Source organism: Callorhinus ursinus, unplaced genomic scaffold, assembly GCF_003265705.2.
Source record: "Callorhinus ursinus isolate GAN/ISIS: 27379988/994484 unplaced genomic scaffold, GSC_fseal_2.0 scaffold319, whole genome shotgun sequence".
NCBI classification, from domain to species: Eukaryota; Metazoa; Chordata; class Mammalia; order Carnivora; family Otariidae; genus Callorhinus; species Callorhinus ursinus.
The window spans coordinates 16,393-37,983 of NW_027397374.1; the positions used below are offsets into that span (position 1 = coordinate 16,393).

A 21,591-nucleotide genomic window follows, 5' to 3' on the forward strand; every position below is an offset into this window, starting at 1 on the left:
GTGTCCACAGGAGAAGGGCGGCCCATGTGAGTGCTCACTGGCTCATTGTGTCAGATCACGCTAGAGCAGAGGGGCAGCTTGGGCAGGGAGTCTCAAACTCTGCATCCGTTTGTGTTCTAGTCTTCCAGCAAATACACCATAGGCTCTTGCACCCACCAGGTAAGACATGACTCTGCCTTCTAGGAGCGGGCAACCTGGAAAGAGGACGAAATTAAGACAAAGTACACAGCATAGTGATCTCCTGAAAATCGTTTTTGAGTGGATGAAGACCTGAGGAAGAATGGGTCAATTTGGTGTCTCCCTGTGCTACCCTTCTGGCCTCAGTTAAGGGTAGACAGTGGGATGTATGTCTTCAGTGCCACACTGGATGACTGGGGACTTCCTTTGGGGCTGGGAGGACCACTGCTCAGAAAGTAGGTTCAATGCTGCGCCAGGAGCCCAGGACTTTCTAAAGGCAGGTGAAGCTGGGTATGAACTGGTGAGCTGGGCCTGAGCAGGTGTGAGCCAGGAGTAAGCAGGGCAGGGCAGAACTCCTGGGCCTCCACCTGTCCTGGGGTTAGGACCTCTGGTCCCTGGAGAACCTTGATGGCCCTCCAACAGCCCTGGGAACAAGCCCTATAGGGAAGGAAGTCTACCTCAGGAGACTGCGGTCCTGGGGAGCGGCCTGGGGCCTGCAGTGTTGAGCACCCCCTTCCTCTTGCCATCTCTGGGCTCAGATATGCAAGCCTCACCTGTGATACACGTCTTGATTTTCCCATGGCTCTTTCCTCAGGGGTCCCCCTGACACTTGTTGTTTGCCCTTGGTGCAGGGTCCTGAAACACTCTGTGGACGCCACGTATGAGGACCCGGGCCCAAGCCCTGGGTACCGCATGGAGCTCTCCATCTTCTACGTGGTCTACTTCGTGGTCTTTCCCTTCTTCTTCGTTAACATATTTGTGGCCTTGATCATCATCACCTTCCAGGAGCAGGGGGACAAGGTGATGTCTGAATGCAGCCTAGAGAGGAACGAGGTGGGTGCCTCCCTCTTCTGCCCCATGAGCACGTGTGCATTGGATGCTCTGCTGGGCTCCCCTGATGGGCAGCATGGGAAGAACCACTGGAATTCCTTTCCGCATGGGACTCGCTCATCACCGCATAGCTGGTGGCCAGCACATGGGCAGGGAGAGACCGAGTGTGGCTGGTCAGGGCTGCCGGCGAGGATGGAAGAGACAACTGTGGGGTGCAGTGGGTGCCGCAGTGTGGGGTTCCTCCCAACCCCACCATGTTCTCAGTGCTCCCTTGTCCCCGGGCAGAGGGCTTGCATCGACTTCGCCATCAGCACCAAGCCCCTGACGAGGTACCTGCCCCAGGACAAGCAGTCATTCCGGTACAAAACATGGACATTTGTGGTCTCGCCTCCCTTTGAGTACTTCATCATGGCCATGATCGCCCTCAACACAGTGGTGCTAATGATGAAGGTATGTTGGCCCAGCACGGGGGACAGTGGGTGCCAGCTGGGGTGTGTGAGAGAGAGAGAGCCATAGTTGCAGCTGATCACATCCTGGTCAGCATGAGATGCCTATAGAAGCCCAGTGCCCTGGGTTCTCTGTGGGCTGAGATGGTGAGAGTGTCCTGGGAGAAAACGGGGAGAGCAGGGACAGGTATCCCTACCCTGGGCAGGCATGCAGTTCTCTCTGCTCTGGCAGGAGGTCAAGGCTGGGGTGTCTTGGGCCAGCTGAACCTGCAGGCAATGGCACTTATTCCCCGTGCAGTTCTATGGCGCACCATATGAATATGAGCTAATGTTGAAATGCCTGAACATTGTGTTCACATCCATGTTCTCCATGGAATGCGTGCTGAAGATCTTCGCTTTTGGGGTGCTAGTAGGTGCCTTGGCTCCCTCTTGGCCTTTTGGTGGTCTGCATTCTGGCTCCCTCTCTGTAGGGGGGATCTTCAGGGACTTGTAGCTTAGAGCTGGGAATTCCCCAAGGCCCCAGAGCAAGTGTGACATTGCGGGGGCTCCTGAGGAAGGGGCTGCTCCAATAACCTGAGCTGCCTGAGCTCTGCCCTGAGCCCAGTTCCTGGAGACAGGCGGGGCCAGCCTCCTCCTCTTTGGACACACAGCTCTCAGTTCTGCACCTGCTCAGACCCACAGGTGTTTGCTTACCCAGCTGTGGTGTCCCCCCTGGGTGGCCCATCTGTCCCTTTGCTCCTTTCTTGATTAGGGGTACTTCCTGGAACTCCTTGCCTGGCAGAACCCTTACCAGCCTCTAGCAGTAACTGCTCTTTTTTCTCTCCAGAACTATTTCTGAGATGCCTGGAATGTCTTTGACTTTGTCACTGTGTTGGGAAGTATTACTGATATTTTAGTAACAGAGATTGCGGTAAGTAATGTTTCCTGTCCTTCCTGCAGGCCCCAGAATGGTATCCTTCTAGGCAGTGCTGCTCAGTGCGCCTCCAGGTCCTGAGTGTTAGCCCCTTCTCTCTTGCCAGAGTTCCCCAGGAGCACCTGAAAAGAAGGAGCCTCCTCTCCAGAGGTGGAGTTGGGGAATGGGTATTGTCTTGGGAAATGCTTTCTCTCGGATAAGAAAGTGGTTTCCAAAAGGTCTTCTAGGCTGGTGGTCTGAGAGTCACCTGGGAGCTTCGTTGTAACAACTGACCAGGAAGACAAGAATCTTTTAAATCTGTGTGTGTCTGACGAATCTAACAACTTGGCACCAAAGTACATGAACTAAAACCAACAAGAATTTCGAATATTTTAGAATATTAGGTTTGTTTTACGTGTGTGTGTGTGTAAATAAAATGGGATACTCATTCATATCAAACATAGACAGATTATATGTAAAAACTGACCAAGTGCTAAAATATGAAATTGTCTCGACAAATTTCAAGGAATCTGAATCATAAAGCAGTATTCTTTGAGTACAATGAATTATGTCAGAATTAAATGGCAAAAAATCTCATCTCAGTCCTAAGGTGAATTCTCCAGGAGCAGACACTTAAGCTGGGGTTCTTATACAAGTCATTTCTTAGGAAGCACTCCCAGGCAAGACCATGAGAGGGAAGTTTGGGGAAATGGACGGCTAAGAGAAGGGGGATCAGAAATGGATCTGGAGCCAATTGCCGGGGTGCATCTGGGTCATCCCCGACGGGGGCTTGGAGACAGGGTGCTCACCCCTCAGAGCTACAGAGCTCATGCCTCTGTACAGATTAGTCCACCACCAAGGGCTGCACCTGGGGGCTGCAGTTGTCAGATATCTCCAACCCTTCTGAGTGCACCCCACGTGCAGGCAAAACAGGCTCTGGCACCACTGGGGAGGAAGGAATATCAGACTCCTTGGTAACAGGACCGCACTGGAGCACACAAGTGTCTGCTGTTACCCTGGCCCCACTCAGCTCTGCCCACGTCTCACACTGGGTTCACTTCCCTCCTTCTTCAGGATGATGCTGGTCACGATGTGTGGGAGAAGAGGGTTGGTGACCAGCTAGAACTAGTCTGAGTTAAGTTGATGTTCATTAACTTATTCTTCCTAACCCCTTTTGGGGTCCCCTGACAGGTGGCCAGCCTTCTGTCGCTCTAGTTGCTGGGCGGGATGAGGCAGCCCACACTGTCACCCTATGAAGCCCAAGCCCCTGCTTGTCACACCCTTGTGTGGTTCTGGCTGCCATAGTAGTCCAGTCGTAATTAAGACTGGTCATAGAACACAGAAAGGCCCTAGTGAACCCCCTGATTTCCAGATAGACTTCTTCCTACCCTAGGTAATGGTAGCTCTGCCCTTCTCCATTCCCAGCATCCAGTACCCTGGCCAGCCTGGAAACTCTGCTCTGCCTCCTGATTTTACGGCATGAGGAACACAAGTGACAGGGGCCCACCATGACTTTGGTGTTCCACAGTGTAGGCCTTCCCTACCCCTTGAGCCAGGACCTCTAGATTTGCCAAACCTAAACTTATGGAGATGATGAGAACAAAGTCTGACCTGGGTTGCTGGAGGATAGTGAGAGGGGCCACCCCTACTTCCACCCCTTGCTTTCTGGATCTGTGCGACAGTTGGACACCCAGTACCATCTCTTGTTTGTCAGTTCATCTTGAAGGACAATATCCCAACCCTGTGAGGTACATCACCAAGCCAGCATTTAATCTGTGTCTTTAAGAGGCTTTTTCAGTGTTTTATGAGGTTTCCACCTCCTGAATGATGTTGAATATTATATGCCAGTGGATCCCGTGTCACCTGCTCCTTTTGTACCTGCTTCTGCTTGCTCAGTTTGGAGTCGATGTTATGTGGAATCCAATATGGGTAAATCCCTGGTACTTGTGTGGGCCAAGGTATTCCATGGGCAAAGACAAACCCACACCCAGAGTATGAGTGATCCCAGTAGAGACAAATCACTGCCATTTCCAGGTGAAAGGATTCTCATGTAAGCAAATTACCACCAAGTGGCTGGCTGACAGCCTAAATCATGGTGCATTGTAGAGGCCTCGTTGACTTTTGATCATACTGGGCTGGGTGTTTAGTAGTGGTCACGGCTGGATCAGCCCAGCCATGGGCTCAGGCACAGCTTTCATCTCAGCCATCATGGTCACTCCATTCATGGATCTACTATGTGAACACGGGCTAGTGAGAATCGAGGCTGGCTGTCATCTGTTGGGTAAACCATCTCAAGGCCTGGTTTTTAGTGCCCCTACAGTTGTGGATGCTCTGTGGTGGACACTGATGTGTAATACAAGGACCTGCATGTAGCCTCCATTCCCTAGGCCCCTGTGGATACCGTTCCCCAAACTTTGTTCCCTCCGGAGCCCTGGCCAAGCTTTAGCTCTTGCCTAAGGTCCTCTAATCCATACCACAGGCAACTTCTTTCTCCATCTGCGCCATGGCTGCTCAGGTTCACCACTTAGAACTCTGCCTCACCACTGTCTTCCAGCTCGTCTCTGTGTGGGGTTCTAGTGACACCAATGTATTGAGCCAACCGCTTCATGTAATAGGCTTGAGTTTTTCCTCCTGGCTTTAGTGATCATCCCATGATATGTTGGGGTAGGAGTGAGCTAAGGAAGACAGGTGCAGCAAAGGTGCAAGGCCTGGGGCACTGAGCCACCTGCCATGAGACTCTGCCCTCTATTTTGAGTGAGGTAGGAAGAGGAGTGACATAATCTGGCTTTTCAGACCAAACCTCTGGCTGAGAATATAGTGCAGGGCACAGGCAGAAGCAGCTAGGCAAGTTAGGGCTTAGTTGGATTATCCCAGAGACAGACCCCAAGACAGGAGTTCAATGCAAGTCATTTATTTGGGAGGTGATCCCTGGAATACTAGGGGAACAAGGAAGTGGGCCAGGGAAGGGGGGCAGCCAATACATGGTACTATGAAGCCAGGTACCACTGTGGGTCCTCATTGGGAGTCCTGAGCCTCCATTATCCCAGTAAGTGGCGGGGTGATGGGGTATTTTTTTGAAGATTTTATTTATTTATTTGAGAGAGAGAATGAGAAATAGCACGAGAGGGAAGAGGGTCAGAGGGAGAAGCAGACTCCCTGCTGAGCAGGGAGCCCAATGCGGGACTCGATCCCGGGACTCCACGATCATGACCTGAGCCGAAGGCAGTCGCTCAACCAACTGAGCCACCCAGACACCCGACTGGGGTATTTTTCAGCAAGTGCTGTTAGCTACTATTTGAAGGCTGCTGGGGAGAGGGGGCCAGAGAATGTTAATTCTCATGTCCTGCCCTGGGAAAATTCTCAGGAAAAAAAGATATGGATGCTGACAATTGAGTATTGGGCCTGTGAGGATGTGAGTGCCACTGAATGACATAGCAGGGAGCCCGGCAGTGGGTCTAAGGTGAGAGATCATCATTCTGGATGTATTTTCCAGTAGAGCTGCAGATCGACCACATGTCTCTGAAAGTTGAGCAAGAATGGCATCAAAGTCTGAGCACTTGGGAACGTCGATTATCATTAATTGAAATGGGAAAGACTGTGGGTGGAACAGGTTTGTTGTGGACTGTTTGTACATGTGGACTGGATGCAATTTGTACATGTTAGATTTGAGTTGCCTGTTGGCCTCCCTGAAGGAATCATCCAACAGTCCGATGGACAGATGGGCCTGGAGTTTGGAGAAGAGATTCATGCTAGTGTCATAGGAGTGGGAACCATGAGCATATGAGATGATATCAGATCCATGAGACTGAATGAGATCAATAAAGGAGATAAAAGAATGAGCTACTGAGTTCTAAGATGCACCAACATTTAGTGACAAAGGCGTGGCCGGAGGGCAGAGAGGTTTTCCAAACCATTAGCAAAGGTTAGTGTGCAGAATGTGCAAGGCTCTTCTGTGAATCATTAAGACAAACAAAAGCAACCGAAAGGAAAAACGAAATGAAGGCATAATTGGGCATTTTACTAAAAGAATAAGAAATAGAAATGACCAATTAACATAGGAAAAGCTGCTCACCCTTATTTGTAATTAAAGAAATGTAAAGTGAAATGACATTGAGATGCCATTTCACACCCTCTGGTTTGTCAAACGTCAAACTGGAATTCCAGCCCTGCCAATGGTTAGCGAGTGGGACAGCCAGAACCTCCACGCTACTGCTGGGGGTGTTTATTGGACAACCTTTTCGGAAGAGTGTGGCAGTCCCTAGAAAGCTGGACATATGCATGCCTGCAGTGACTTAGACACATAAGCCAGAGGGTGTCTGGGCAGGTGACCTGGAGACACTTTCACACAGAGGGTCGTGGCTACCTTTTTCACAGTAGCAGCGGAACGCACTGATTGTTAGGGGACGTGAACCTAGTGAAGTGCCGCACGCACTGGAGGGTGGTGGTCTCCACATCAAGAGGGATGCTTTTCAGAAGCAGAGTTTGCTTGCCGTCAGCACAAGTTTACCCAAGTCTGCGAAGGCTGCATACGGTAGCGTCCCATTAAAAAGGCTAAGAAAAGTCAAGTATAACGCATTTTAAGAGTTTGTCATAAGACAGTAAAGAAAAGCAATTATTAACAAGAATTAAGGGTAGCTACTACATCTGGGGAGGAGAAAGGGACATAGGATGGGCTTCAAAAGTAATGGTAACATTCTGTTTTCTTTAAGCTGAATGAAGAATATATGGACATTCTATGATTTTTCTTTGAAAATGTGCATCCATACACATATTTATACATATTCTTTTGTGTATGTGGTATGTTTTATCGTTTTAAAAATTAGTAATCCAAATAATGCGGGTAAAGTTCTGAACTGCCATTTTCACACAAAAACCAAGGCTGTTCTGTCACACCAACCATTGGCATTGTGGCATTGCCCAAGTGCTTCTCATCCAGAAATAGTTCATACCAGTGTGGTTTCTGGGAGGAGCAAGCTGGCTGCTGATCCCTACGGGCCCCGTCCTTGGACACAGGCATCTTTGTTCCCTAGATAAAGGGATCCAGACAGTGCGCTCCTGTCTGCAAGGGCACAGCTCTGGGGGTTTCTTCAAGTTTGTGCCTCCTCACCCAAGAGGGCGGACTGATGAGCAGGCATCAAGGGTGGGGGTTGCCAGACATGCAGAGAGCATGACGCCCAGCTGTCTTGCAGGGAGACTTCCGCCTCCAAAGTGGCCCGCACACAAGGCAGAGACCTTCTGTAGTGCAGGTGGCTGGAGTAGCCCAGTGTCTGTCCCTCAGCTGTTGGACACGCAAGGCCAAGCGGGCTTGTGGTTGTATCAGACCCTGCTTCAAATAAGCCCTCCATGGCTGCTGCCGTCGGTCCCCGATGCCTAGCAGCGCCGGTGGGAGGGCTGAGGAGCCACTTGGCTTGGAAGCTCTGCTGTGCCCTGGCCGCTGGTGCTCTCGGAGCTCAGTCCTTCACCGAGTTCTGCCGAGAGGGGAAAAGATGAAAGGAAGTCGTCATGTGGATTAGTGGTGTCTTTATTTTTGTTCATTTGTAGTCACTTCAGATGTTACTTTGTGAATGTACTTTTTTTTCCTTAGGCAAAAAGATGAGTGTCAGTTCCCACCACCAACTTAATCAAAATAGAATAATAGTCTTAACCAGAGTCATGTAGAAACAGCATTCCCAAGCAAGCATAAAACTGACATTGATTTCTTTGCCTGGAAATAAAAAAATAAGTGTCTGTGAGTCATCTTTGGATTTGCATTAGAAACAGGAATGCAAATGAATGCCACCCTGTCTGCATAACCTACAGATTTCAAAAATATGTTTTGATTTGATGCATTTTAAGCCAAATATGCAAAGTTTACTAAAATCCTAAAATTTTCCAGTGAGGTATTCAAAGTTTGAGTTTTTGCTTGTGTTGGTGACTCATTTTCTCTTTTGTTTTCTGTTTTTGTTCTTGATTTACCTTAACCTACCTGCTGACTCACGCCATCCAACCAACAGACAACACGAAAACCATGTCTCCATCTGTATGTTGCGCACCTGCTGCTCAAACATCCCAATTTGTAAATAATACGCAAATATCCATCCATGACAACGTCACATATAGGAAACGGTTGGTTTCATGACTTTCAACAGTTCTTAAAACTCCTTGCTTTGCTTGCTCTCCTCCTGTTCTTCCTTCCATTTCCTGTGACCCCTCACCACTGCCTTCCTGAGGGGTGTGGTCAGAGTCTGGCAGTACACCCATCGCCTCTGGCCTCTTTTTCTCGGCTCGTGGGCTCCAGCAGGGGCTTCTGAAGGCCCTCCCAGGAGCCACTGGATTCAGGAGCTGGCCTTGGGTCTAGAGAGGAGGTATAGGGTCTTCTGAGCGAAGCAGCTAAGTGCTCAGTTTTTCTTGTCGGGATCAGGCTCAGAATTGGGGCGATTTTTGTAGGACATGAGTTTGGACTTGATCCTACAGAATCCATGGGTTCTCTTGCACCGTCTCCCTTCTGCTCCCTTCCCCACCATACCAACAAACAAGGCTGGTTCTCCCTGGTGGCCTCTGACGATGTCTCCTGTAACATTCTACCTGGACATGCCTTTCCGTAGGGAACCCTCTCTGGGTCTTAGGGCTGGAGGAGATTGGAGATTTTGTCTTCATGATTCAAAAAGGGGTGGTGTAAGGCCTGATGGAGTGGGAAGAGGGTCTGCCCCCTGAGACAGTGAAGCTCAGGGCTCTTGCACCCAGGCATCATTGATCCACTTGTGCACCCTTGCTCCTTCAGCTCGTGTGGAGTGCAGGTAGCATGAACTGGGGCTTCCTTCCATGCCTTCAGGAATGTTTGCAAGGAGAGCAAAGATTCCAGGAGCAGATTAAACTGAAGCTGTGACTGGAAATTCACATAAAGTAGCAAATATTTGAGATTCCTTTTACAAAATGAACATTAACGATAAAATGATTCACAAGTGGAGCAGAAGATCTTGAGTTGTGAGAAAAATGCCATTTGATGCCACAGAAATTTTCCACTCACCCAGGCTTTTTCGTGGCCTTTTCCTGTCCACTTGGGAACAGCACCCCCCCATGCACTTCCTCATCCTCCAGAGCACACATCATCACCTGACATGCTGCGCATGTTGGGGTATACAGAGCTTTTCTTTTCTTCATCACTGTCCCATGAGAACAAAGCTGATTAGGAGAGCAGTTTGTTGCAGCATAGACTGTGGCCCCCAGCAGATGTGCACAGGTCACTTTGCTTGACCCTGACTGGAAACAGTGATGTACTTGGATGCAGGAGATGCCGATCCGGGTCTGAGGCCTGTTGATCCCCTTTGTGGGGGCCATGTTTCATAATGCCCAGCGTACCTTTTAATCCCTTAAATCTCGGACTCCTCACCATCTGGGCACAATGTCCTAATGTCTGCATCTTCTGGATGAGGAAGCAAGGGGCTCAAAGGAGCCAGGGACCAGTGTACCCTCAAGGTGAATCAGCTACCACATTGAGAGGTGTGATGATGCATCTTTGGGGTGCTCTGACCTTTCCTGATGCAGAGGCAGATGGCAATAAGGAAGGGCCTGGCCTTGAAGTAGTAGGGGAAGTAGTAGGTGCTCTCTGGTGTGACAGAAACCACGGACTCTGGGAGGATGGGGCAAGCTATGTCCATCTCCAAGGGGTTGGTCGAGGCCAGAGGCGACTATGCATAGCCGTGGGAGGCTGCCGTGTGCTTGCTGCCCCTGCTCTCCTGCATGCGCTCGCATGGTGTTGCCTGGCAGCTCCCGCCCTGGGCACAGCCATGGAGTGCTCTGCCTGCCATGTCGTGCTCGGACTATCTGTGGCTGCTGTCGCCATCTGTCCTCATGGCTCTCTAGGGCTGTCTGTCTGTTGCCACCCCCCCTCCCGAATGCCCACTGGAGCCCCGAGAAAAGACATCTGGGAGGAGGCGTGAGAACTTGAGTCTCAACAAAACGTAGCAGATGACTTGTTGAGTTTTGTGTTCATGCACTATGTGGATGGACAGTGCCTTCCCCTGCCTTGTCTTCCATCCCTTCTTCCTCACACAGAGCCTAGATTTTCCCCAATATCTCCAGGAAATCTTCTCGTCTGTGCCAGTGGCCTGAGCAGAGCATGTTGGGCTGGGCAAATGATAACTGTGTTATCACAGTCTTGGCCCCTCCAGACCCAAGTGAGCAGGTGCTTTAGAGGCCGGGTCCTTGGAAGCTCCCTCCCGTTCCTCTGCTTTATTGTCTTGTACAAAGGATTTCCCAGCACTGTAGACAAAGTCCCCCTTCCATCTCTGTACCCATCCTCCCAAGGTGACTGGCTCATTTGAGAACCTGGGGCCCATGGGGCAGGGGTGGATGTCTCTTGGCCATCCTCTACCACTGAGATTCTCTTTCCCCAGCACAAGCAGGTGAGGGAGCTCTAGGCAAACTGTGTGCCCTCCAGGGTCACACCTCAAGGTCCACTCCTGCCTTCTTGCTGATCTGGACCACAGTCAGCACCTCCTTGTGACTACCAGACCTCCCACCCCATGGCTCCGACATCTAGCCCTCCAGCAGAGACAGTCTAGTCTCAAGCCACCCCGGTGGGAACTGAAGAGGCAGACAAGGGCTGGGTTGGGGCCACTGTCCTTAGAAGTAAGAGTGAGACCTGCCTCTCCACCAAAGGCCTCAGCCCAGCCTAGAGCAGATGGGCAGCCCTGGAGGGAGGGCGGCCAGCTCTCCCCAGGCTCCCCATGCCTCCTGCACGTGCTCTCCTACTGCTGCTCTCATTCAACATGTCGTGTTCTTTTTTCTTCATCTGACCACTGAATCTGGCGATACGATGTGTCTAGGCCTGAGCTGCTTGCATATGTTAAAACACCAAAGTGGCAGGAAGCTGCTGTCAGGCTGTGTGCGGGCACCTGGTCTCCAAGCAGACAGAGGGTGGAAGACTGCCCAGGGCCACAAGCACCCCCACGTCGTGGACACCATCCAGAGCCGTGCTCCCTGAAAGGGATGTGCCAATAACTCTAGGCGCCCTGGGCCAAGGTGGAAGCCTCCCTCCCAGGTAATCTATGGAGTCCAGAGTTTATTGCTTCTTTTTGTGCTTGATTTTGAACCTCTTGGATGAGGGAGCAGTGCTAGATACCCTGGGATCTCTGGAGTTGAGCCCATTTGCGGATTTCATAAGTGGCTTCCGTGGTGTGGCCCGCAGGATCGCCAACACTTACCCTTCCTATGGTGACTTGTCTGCAGGCACCAGGAGCAGCCCCAGAAGAGATGTTTGCCCCTCTGCCAGGTTCCAGGCATCAGGGGCTTTGCTAGCCGTATGGAGAAGCAAAGGGCCCTTCAGAGGCTCTCGGTGAAGAAGCAGCCCTGCCTGGCCCTTGGACGGCTTGGCTGTGTCATGCAAGAGGCAGTCAGTGTTAGAGGCCCATCCACAGTTGGTCTCCTGGCTCCACCTGGCAGCAAGGAGCTGCTTCTGAGAATTTTTCTCTCTCTCCCTCCCTGTTGGGTGCAGGGGAGCCTAAAGCAGAGGGGTTTCTTTGATTTGCTGCATGAGAGGTGATTTGCAATGACAAGCTTTACTTTTGGAAGGTTTTCTGGTGGCCGATTGCTGTTTATACCATAGAGCAGTGACGTTTTGTTCGATCTCTCTTCATATGCACTTTTCATCGGGACCACAGCACGCCAGGGAGAGGTGGGTGGGGAGCAGCACCTGCAGTTGCAGGAGGCTGGTCTCCGCAGGTTAGAGAACAGCCTCTCTTCCCTACAGAACAATTTCATCAACCTCAGCTTTCTCCACCTCTTCCGTGCTGCCCGGCTCATCAAGTTGCTGCGCCAAGGCTACACCATCCGTATCCTGCTGTGGACCTTTGTCCAGTCCTTCAAGGTGAAGCCCAGGCATGCCCCTTGTGCCCTGACCCTCCCCTGTGTGATGCACAGTGCTGTGGCCACCAGCTCCTCCTTGCCACCAGAGCAGCCCCTCCTCGTGGAGGCTCCTTGTTGGCACCCGTTATCCTATTGTAGTTTACAAAGACATTTTAAGTGATCCAGAGAGGATCTTGGTAATGCTCACTGACTCTGAGTTGGGTTCTATGACTGATTATAGACGAAGGAATTGAGGCGGTCTCTTGGTGGAGGGGCTTCACGGTCAGTGGGGTTGGATTTGCAGTCACTGGGGTCTGGGTGGCCCCAGAGACCCGGCCACTGTCCACTCTGCAGACGAGGCCCGAGCAAGGTAGCTGGGCAGCCCTCCCTGGAGCTGCCCTGTCCTCTGTATGATTCCACAGGCCCTGCCCTACGTGTGTCTGCTCATCGCCATACTGTTGTTCATCTACGCCATCATCGGCATGCAGGTGGGTGCCCCTGATGGGACAGGGAACAGAAGGGGCCCCTGTGCCCTGGGGCAGAAGGGCACTGATCATGGTCATCAAATAGCATCAATGACAGATTGGCACTTGGGGAACATTTCTATGTTTGAAGCACTTTGTGAACGTAATTCTCAGAAAGGCTGTTCTACCGATAAGGACACGGAGGCTGGGCACCACGGGTTTGGGCCTGTCACCCAGAGACCACTAGTGAGGCGTAGCTCCACCATCTGTGGGAAAATGCTCTGCTTTGCTCCTGAGTGGAACCCCATTGGGCTGTTAGGGTGTTGATGGGCATGTTTGATTGGGTGCCGGGCCCCCATGTTGGTGGAGCTTTTGAGCACATCTGCCTGGTGCTGAGTGGCCTGCAAAGCACCCGCTGGTCATTCTGTTAGTCCAGAGAGTTGACCTGATCCTTTACAGGAAATTATATATTACAGAAGAAAAAATTCAACAGGATCACACCAGATCACTGTACTGTCAAGTTCAGCTTGGATAAGTTAGATTGCCTTTATTTTGCCAAAGAACCCTTTGTCAGCTACTTGGAAAAACATTTAAAAGACAAAGCAGTGTTCCAGTTTTAAATCTTTGGCATCTGGCCACTTTTCAACAGTAGGATGGGAGATGGATCCAAATGTTAAATTATAGTGGGAGAAGCCATTGTCTTAAAGGTTAGCTGAAAAGTGATTTTTAAACTCTATTCAGGGATTGAAAAGGTTCTCTTCCTTTAAAATTTGCTGAGATCTGATGCTATTTAAAAATATATATATATATTTGTGCCTGCTTTGGTTTGGGAATTTATAAGACCAGAAGGGTCACTGATCTTTGTTTTTGGTGAATATGTGATAGTTCATAAATTTTTCAGCCAGATTCCAGATTTTAAGCCAAGTACAGTTACTGACTTGTTTGCATTCCTAACCCTAAAAATAAATCAAATAAAATGGATAAAAAGCCCATTGTGATATTTGCACAGAAATTTAGAAAGAAACTTTCAAGTTGACCTCATAGCTAATACCAATAAAATTACTGCTTCGGAGTCATTGATGACAGGGTGAAATTTCAAATGCTTCCTGTCTTATATATAGCGCAGCCCATGTAAACTTAGCTCCGGGTGGCATTTTTACTCGGCATGCGGACTTGCAGGTGTAGACATGCAGAGCTGGGGGGGGGGGCGGGCAGTGGCGTGTTTGGCTGGAAGTGCTGGCTCCTCCAGCCCCTGCCGCAGTGGTGGTGGCTAAGGGCAGCGTCCTGTGCTTTGTGGGTCCTCACGTGCACACATCCTCTTCTGCCTGGCCACAGCTCCTGAGGGCCCAACAGGACCAGCCTTGCAGCCTTCTCTCTCATTTCAGGTTTTTGGAAATATTGCCCTGGATGATACACCAGCATCAACCGGCACAACACCTTCAGGACGTTTTTGCAAGCCTTGATGCTGTTGTTCAGGTGTGTTGTTTGGGGAGTCAACACAGGCTCAGAGGCTCCTCCGTTCAGGAGGGACAGGGCTTGTGCCAACCCAGAGGGCCACCCCCTCCGACCCCAGCTCGTGCTGGCTTCCCCTCAGTGGGCCTTACAGCTTCTTCTCCCCTCTTCCTCCTTCCTTCCCTAAGGGTTCCTGGGCCTCGGGACAGATGGAAGGGAAGTCCATGAGGGAGGTCAACCTGAGAGCCCCAGGTGAGGCTGGCCTTGACCACCTCAGCTCAGATCCCTGGGGGTGGCCAGAAGGCCTCAGGTGATGCTGAAGCCAAGGGTCTGGGAGGACAGAAGGTGTCCAGCAGGGCCTTTTTCTGTGTGCTGGCCATAGACTTTCCATCTGCTCACTTTGGTGAGTGCAGGGTCTGTGGGATCGGGGCCTGGGGCGGGGGCAGGTCAGGGCAGGGGACACAGAGTGTGCTACTCAGGGACCCAAGGAACTCAACTGGCCAGAGTGAGTGCCTCCACCTGCCCCAAGGCTCACAGGACTGCAATTCCCTAGGCTCCAGGTTCCAAGGCAGCCAGAGTAGCTTGTTTCTGGCTCAGGCGCCTCCCTGTGTGCTCGACAGGGCTGCATATCAGATTTGTTCCGAGACGTGACACACTCCCTGTGGCCCATCCTGGTTTGGGGGCTGTGGGGAGGGGGTGAATGTGTCTCACTGCCTCCAGGGTCCCCTTCGTTAAGGCAAGCCCACCACATGACCCTAGGAGGGAAGAAAGGAGCTCTTCATTGGGACTTGTGGAGGAGGGGTGCTGACATAAAACCCTGCCTGGGGCACTTTCTTGAGGTGCCCACAGGCATGTTTGTTTATGCAGATGCACCAGGATGCTGTAAGACCTGTGCTGGGAGATGCCCAGCACGGTTAATCCCAGGCAGATGCATTCCAGGGCCCGTGGATGTTCGTCATTTTATGGAGGGAGATCAGACCGATCTGCTTAGCTAAGCTGCCTGGAGAGAGTTGTCTGACTCTTGTTTTTATAATCAGATGGACAAGTATCCTTAGGCCTACACTTTCTCCAAATGACATCATTTTTCTGGACATTAGCTATTACGTTCATTTCATCTCTTCATTTATTAATGTCCTGCCTCGTGCTATAAGAGTTGAGGCAGGCCTATGAAAGCAGCCTCAGTTTTAAGTCTTTGTTCTCAAAGATCTCTTTTCCTCCCTGGTCTCTGTGTCACGTATGAGCACGAGTATCAGTCAGGCTTGGCATTGGACCACTGCCCTGCAGGAAAAGCCCCCTACTCCTAGCCATTGTTAATGGGAAGTGGGCTCCACTTGTGCCGAGATCTGACCATGCAGGCACACCCAGTGTCGGGGGGTGGCCCAGTCCTCTGGTCTGCCTGCAAGTCTAGTGCACATCTGGCCTTCGTGCTGGCCGCAAACCAAGGGACAAAATTCCATGAAGAAATGTCTTCCAGGATGGCCACTCAGGCTGGTGGGCTATTCTTGGTGTGTTCAGGAAACAGCAGACGCTGGTGTGGCCAGAGTGGACTGAGCAGAGACCACAGGGAAAGAGCAGGCTGCGAGTTTCACAGAGCTGTGGGCAGTTGTGTGAATTTTGGCTTTTGCAGTGAGTGAGGGGTCATTGAGAGGAAAAGTGACCTGATCTCACCTGTGTGTAGTGGACCCACTTGGCTGCTGGGTGGGGCAGAGCAGGAAGATCCGTGAGGAAGCTATTGCAGCAGCTCAGGGGTGGTGATTGTTGCTTAGCCCAGGGTGCTGAGAAGTGGTAAGAGTCTAGCTGGTTTTTGAAGGTAGATGAGCTGATGAAGCTGGTGAGAAAGAATGGAGGCAGGGATGCCTGCAGTATATTTGGCCTAAGAAATGGGATGGAGCCCCCATTTCTTGAATCAGGGAAGGCCGGGATGGCACATGCTGGGTGAGGGATGCCAGGAAGGGCTGTGTTGGCTTTGAGGTGCCAGAGGTCCATGAGGGGGCGCTCACCATAGTGCTGACTTTTGGTGCAGTGCCTTGTTTCCAGTAACTAGTTCTTTACGAGTTAATGATCAATTTGAAAATCTAATGCCAGAGGATTCTTTTTAAGAAGTAGGCATCTCTTACCTATACCTTACGTATGAGTGGGTTGTCTGTGGGAGGGAGCCCAGGGTGGGTATGCACTTGAGCCAGCTCTTCTGAGATTTCTTCTCAGGCTGGCCTGGGCCTTCCTTTGTGGGTCTCATGGCTCTGCCCTTCTTCTCAGGAGTGCCACTGCGGAGGCCTGGCATGAGATCATGCCGTCTTGTCTCAGCAACCAGGCCTGTGATGATCACGCCAATGTCAGTGAGTGTGGGAACGACTTTGCCTACTTCTACTTCATCTCCTTCATCTTCCTTTGCTCCTTTCCGGTAAGTCCTGGTCACTGTGTCCCTGTGTCCACCTGTCTCAATCCATCCCAGCCCCCTCCTCCATCTCTCACTGATACCTGATACTGATTCATGGCACATTACAAGCGGATTCTGTGTCGATGGTCCTGTTTCCCCAGAGACGATGACCTCTAAAAGGACCCACTCTGTCATGAGCTCCTGTGGGCCTTGCCTTTCCTTCTCAGAAAGGGTTTTAAGTTTCCATGGGACAACTGTCCTTTAGTCTTTAGCCTCTGCCATGGTGATGAGTTACAAAGAAGCAGCACTCCAGCTGGTGTGCCTGGGGCAGATGAGCCTCAGGAAACTGGTTGTTGGGGCGGTAAGTGGACTAGGTCCAGGTCAGCAGAAACCTCTGGGAAACTTTGAGCAGGGGCATGACACAATCTGGTTGATACTTTAAAACCTTGCTCTCTGGCCTCTGGTCAGGAGAGGCTGGAGAGTGGTCAGGAGATGGTTGGAGGTGACAGTCCCTAGAGAAGGGTGGGGATGAAGGGAGTTGAGCTGCACTTTAAAGACAGAGCCAACATGACTGATGAGTAAGCACAGGCATGAGAGAAAAAGAGAAAGAAACCCGCATCTGCCATTTGCTGGGGTGCTGGAGAAACAGGCGCTCGTTCACGCCAGTGAGAATGTGACGAGGTGCAGCAGCTGTGGAAGACAGTATGGTAGCTCCTCAGTAAACTGAAAATAGAATGGCAGTATAATCCAGCAACTCCACTTCTGGGTGTATGCCAGAATTGAAGATAGGGACTTGAATAAATATTTGTACACATACGTTCATAGCAGTATTATTTACAATGGCCAGGAGGTAAAAGCAATGAAAGTGCCCATCAACAAGTGATTGGTACACAAAATGTGACATGAACATACAAGGGACTATCATTCGGCCTTAACAAGAGAGGCAGTTCTGACCCATGCTTCAATATGAATGAATCGTGAAGTCATTATGCCAAGTGAAATAAACCAGTGACAAAAGGAAAAATAACTGTATGGTTCCACCTATCTGAGGCCCTCGAGTGAAGTTCACAGAGACAGAGAGTAGGATGTAGGATGGTGGGTGCCAGGGACTGGGGGAGGGGTGGGAGTTAGGGTTTAATGGGGTCAGGGTTTCAGTTGGGGAGGATGGAAGAATTCTGGAGATGGACAGTGGGGATGATTGCACAACAGTGTCAGTGTGCATGATGATGCTGCACTGTGCACCTAAAAGTGGTTAAATTGGTAAGCTTTTTGCTATGTATGTGTTACCACAATTTAGAAAATGGTATTAAAAAAGAATTAACATAAATCCTATCCAAACTCTTTTTATTTTTTTAGAGGGAGGAGGGAAAGAGGGAGAGAGAGAATCTCATGCAGACTCCATGCTGATTGCGGAGCCCGACGTGGGACTCCATATCACGACCCTGAGATCATGACCTGAGCTGAAATCAAGACTCGAATGCTTAACTGACTGAGCCAACCAAGTGCCCCCTATTCAGATTCTTTCAAAAGTAGAAGAGCAAACACCTCCTAACACATCCTGGGATGCTGCCATTGTCCTAATACCAAAGGCAGGCAAAGATGCCACAAAAAAAGAAAACTACAACCAATGTCCCTGATAAATATATAGTACGAATCTTGAACAAGGTACTAACAGACTAGTTCCAACAACACTGGAACTAATTAAAAGGATTATACACCATGATCAAATGGGATTTATCCCAGGAATGCACGGATGCATTTTCAACATACAAAGATTAACCAATTTGATGAAGAAAAAACCCACATGATTATCTCATTGGTGTGGAAAAGCATTTGACAAAATTCAACACCCTTTCATGACTAAAACACTTAGCAAACTCGGAGTAGAAGGGAACATCCATAACATGATGAAGGACATTTATGAAAAACCTACAGTTAACATTATACTCAGTGGTGAAAGACTACAAATTTTTCCCCCAAACAGCAGGAATTAGACAAGGATGCCCACTTTTTTTAAATTATGTTAATCACCATACCTTACATCATTAGTTTTTGATGTAGTGTTCCATGATTCACTGTTTGCATATAACACCCAGTGCTCCATGCAGAACGTGCCCTCTGTAATACCCATCACCAAGGATGCCCACTTTTTATCACTTCTCAACATCATGCTGGAAGTCCTAGTTAGAGCAGTTAGGGAAGAAAAAGAAATAAAAAGCATCCAAATTGAAAGGAAGAAATAAAGATATCTCTATTTGCAGATGATACTATTCTATATGTACAACATCCTGAAGAACACACACACAAACACACACACACATGCGCGCGCGCTACTAATACTAATAAATGAGTTAATCAAAGTGTCAGGGTACAAAATCAACACATAGTAAACAACCAGAAAAGGAAATTAAGACAATACTTCTATTTCCAGTAGCACCCAAAAGGATAAAATACCTAGGAATAAATAAATACCCATGGAGATGAAAACTTGTACAGTGAAAACTGCAAATTATCGCTAAAATGAGTTAAAGAATGCCTAATTAAATGGGAAGACATGCATGTCCATGGATCAGAAGACTTAATATTGGTAAGGTGGTAATGTCCCCACAAAGTGAGCTCTAGATTCAATGTGATCCCTGTCAGAGCTCCAGTGGCCTTTCTACAGGAATGGAAAAGCTGATCCTCAAATTCATATGGAATGGCAAGGAACCCCAAATAACAAAAAATCATGAAAATTAAAGACCAAGTGAGAGAACTCACATATTCCTATTTAAAAACTTATTATAAAGGTACCATGTGTAAAAACAATGTGGCTGAAGAGATACTTTTCCAAAGAAGACATACAGGTAACCAACAGGTACATGTAAAGATGCTCAGCATCACTTATCATCAGGGAAATGCAAATTAAAATCCTATGAGCCAAGATATGGAAACAACTTAAGTGTTCATCAACAGATGAATTAGATAAGGAAGATTTGGTGTGTGTGTACACACGCACACACGCACACATTTTTCAGCGATGGGAAAGGAGGAAATCCTTCTGTCATTTGTGACAACACGGATGGATCTTGAGGGCATTATGCTAGGTGAAAAAGGCCAGACAGGGGAAGACACATACTACATATATAACTTATATGTGGAATTTTTTTTAGAGGTCAAACCATAGAAACAGAGAATAAAAGAGTCGTTGCCAGGGTCTAGAGAGTTGGGGAAATAGGGAGAAGTTGGTAAAAGGGACACACTTTCAGCTATAATATGAATAATGTCCGAGGATGTAAAGTAAAACGTGACCATAGTTGATAATACTGTATTGTATAATTGAATTTTTCTCAGAGTAGAACGTAAGTGTTCTTCCAAAAAAAAAAAATAGGTGATGGATGTGTTAATTATATGGTAGGAATGGTTTCACAATGTTTATGTATGTATATATACCATAATATGCACTTTAAGTATCTTATAATTATGTCAGTTATATATATCTTAATAAGGATGATACCGGGGCAGTATGGTATTCGCATAAGGACAGACCAGTGGAGTGGGATGGAGATTCCAGAAATAAATCCAAATATCTATGGAAAATTGATTTTTGACAAGGATGCCAAAGCTGTTCAGTATGGAAAGAATAGTTTCTTTAAGACATGGTGAAGAGACAACTGGATGTCCGCATGCAAAAAAATAAAGATGGACCCCTACCTCATCCCATATACAAAAATGAACCCAGAATTGATGAAAGAGTTAACACTACAAAACTCTTAGAAGAAAGCATAGGGGGCAGATCTTCATGATCTCGGATTTGTCAGAGGATTCTCAGATTCCACACCAAAATCACAAGCAACAAAAGAAAAAAAATAAATTAGACTACTCAAAATTAAACACTTTTGTGTGTCAAAGGGTATTATAAAAATGTGAAAATACAATTTAAGGAATGGGAGAAAATATTAATCCACATATTTTATAAGGGGATAGTATCCAAAATACATAAAGAACCCTTAGAACCATACTACAAAATACAACCATATAAAAAATGGGCAAAAAATCAGAATAGACATTTTAGCCAAGAAGATATACAGAGTGGCCAGCAAGCACATGAAGACATTCATCATCTTTGGGCATTAAGGAAACTCAAAACTACACACTTGCTTCACACTCACTAGGATGGCTATAAAGATAATAATTTTTCTGGGGGGGGGTGGCTGCATACTAACACAACTTGGTAGTTTTTATTGTCTAGGACAATGGTTACAGACCACAAAGCCTCGTGAAGACCCATCGCTTGGGCCCAACAAGAGACAATACCCTCCCTCGCAGTTCAGAGTCCTCTGGGCTGTAAGGGGACAGACTTTTCTTACGTGGCTCTGGTAGAAGGTCCGTGACTGTACTCAGTACAAGAAGAGCCATCTCTGAGCCGACTTATGTGGGGGTGGGTGGATAAGGTGGCCATCCTCATTTCCATTACTTGGGTGAAACCCTGAAGACCGGATGTGGATGGCCGAGTTGTTGTGGATGCGGGTCAGCGGCTCTTGAGTATCAGTCTCTGGTTCCAGCTCATCGACAAGCTCCACGGTGGAGGTATTGGCAGCCACCTTCAAGGACCCGAAGCTGCCTGCCTGAAGCTGTAGGGCAATGTTGATAGCACGGTTGATGGCCAGGCCCAAGCCAGGAATGTAGATCTCACTGCATGAATTCTGACCCCGAGCCCCTCCGTCCAGAAGCTTTTGGCAGCAAGCCACCTGGGCCTTAAAGTCAGTCTTCATGTTGACATAAATGTCATTGGGCCTCCGGGAGAGGCGGTGGGGGAGCCACTTCTGAAGGGTATACTCCCCCGGGTCCAGCTCAGCCTCGACAGCCCCGCGGGGCTCTCGGTTTTCCACCATGCTCTGTGCCACTCTCCAGTCCACAGTCCCCTTCCCGAGCATGTGGCCTGCTCCGGGCCAAGCCACTCAAGCGCTGCGCCCACCCGCTCGGACGGAGCGTGCGGCGCCGGACATGCAGGACCGAGGAAGAGAAGAAAAGCCGCGCGCGGGAGGATCGCAAGACTGCGGCCGCCCTTACGGCTCGGGGATCCTGAAAGATAATAATATTTTTAATGGAAAATAACCAGCATTGGCAAAGACATGGAGAAATAGT

General features: G+C 49.1%; 2 protein-coding genes across 2 annotated transcripts; one reads left to right on the forward strand and one right to left on the reverse strand.

Annotated features, from left to right (window-relative positions):
- Positions 1 to 809: 809 nt before the first annotated feature.
- Positions 810 to 16,474, forward strand: LOC112814493 (voltage-dependent N-type calcium channel subunit alpha-1B-like; the record flags this gene model as incomplete). The annotated part of the gene is made up of 6 exons (XM_073890471.1): positions 810 to 1,011; positions 1,294 to 1,458; positions 12,077 to 12,193; positions 12,594 to 12,659; positions 14,021 to 14,111; positions 16,344 to 16,474. Coding segments are annotated over 5 exons (628 nt in total), but the record flags the coding sequence as incomplete, so codon positions are not given.
- Positions 16,475 to 20,843: 4,369 nt separating this feature from the next.
- On the reverse strand, positions 20,844 to 21,338 carry LOC112817705 (ribonuclease P protein subunit p20-like). Its single transcript, XM_025864934.1, has one exon. The coding sequence runs from the start codon at positions 21,336 to 21,338 to the stop codon at positions 20,844 to 20,846; it is 495 nt and encodes a 164-aa protein (XP_025720719.1).
- Between the last annotated feature and the right edge of the window lie 253 nt (positions 21,339 to 21,591).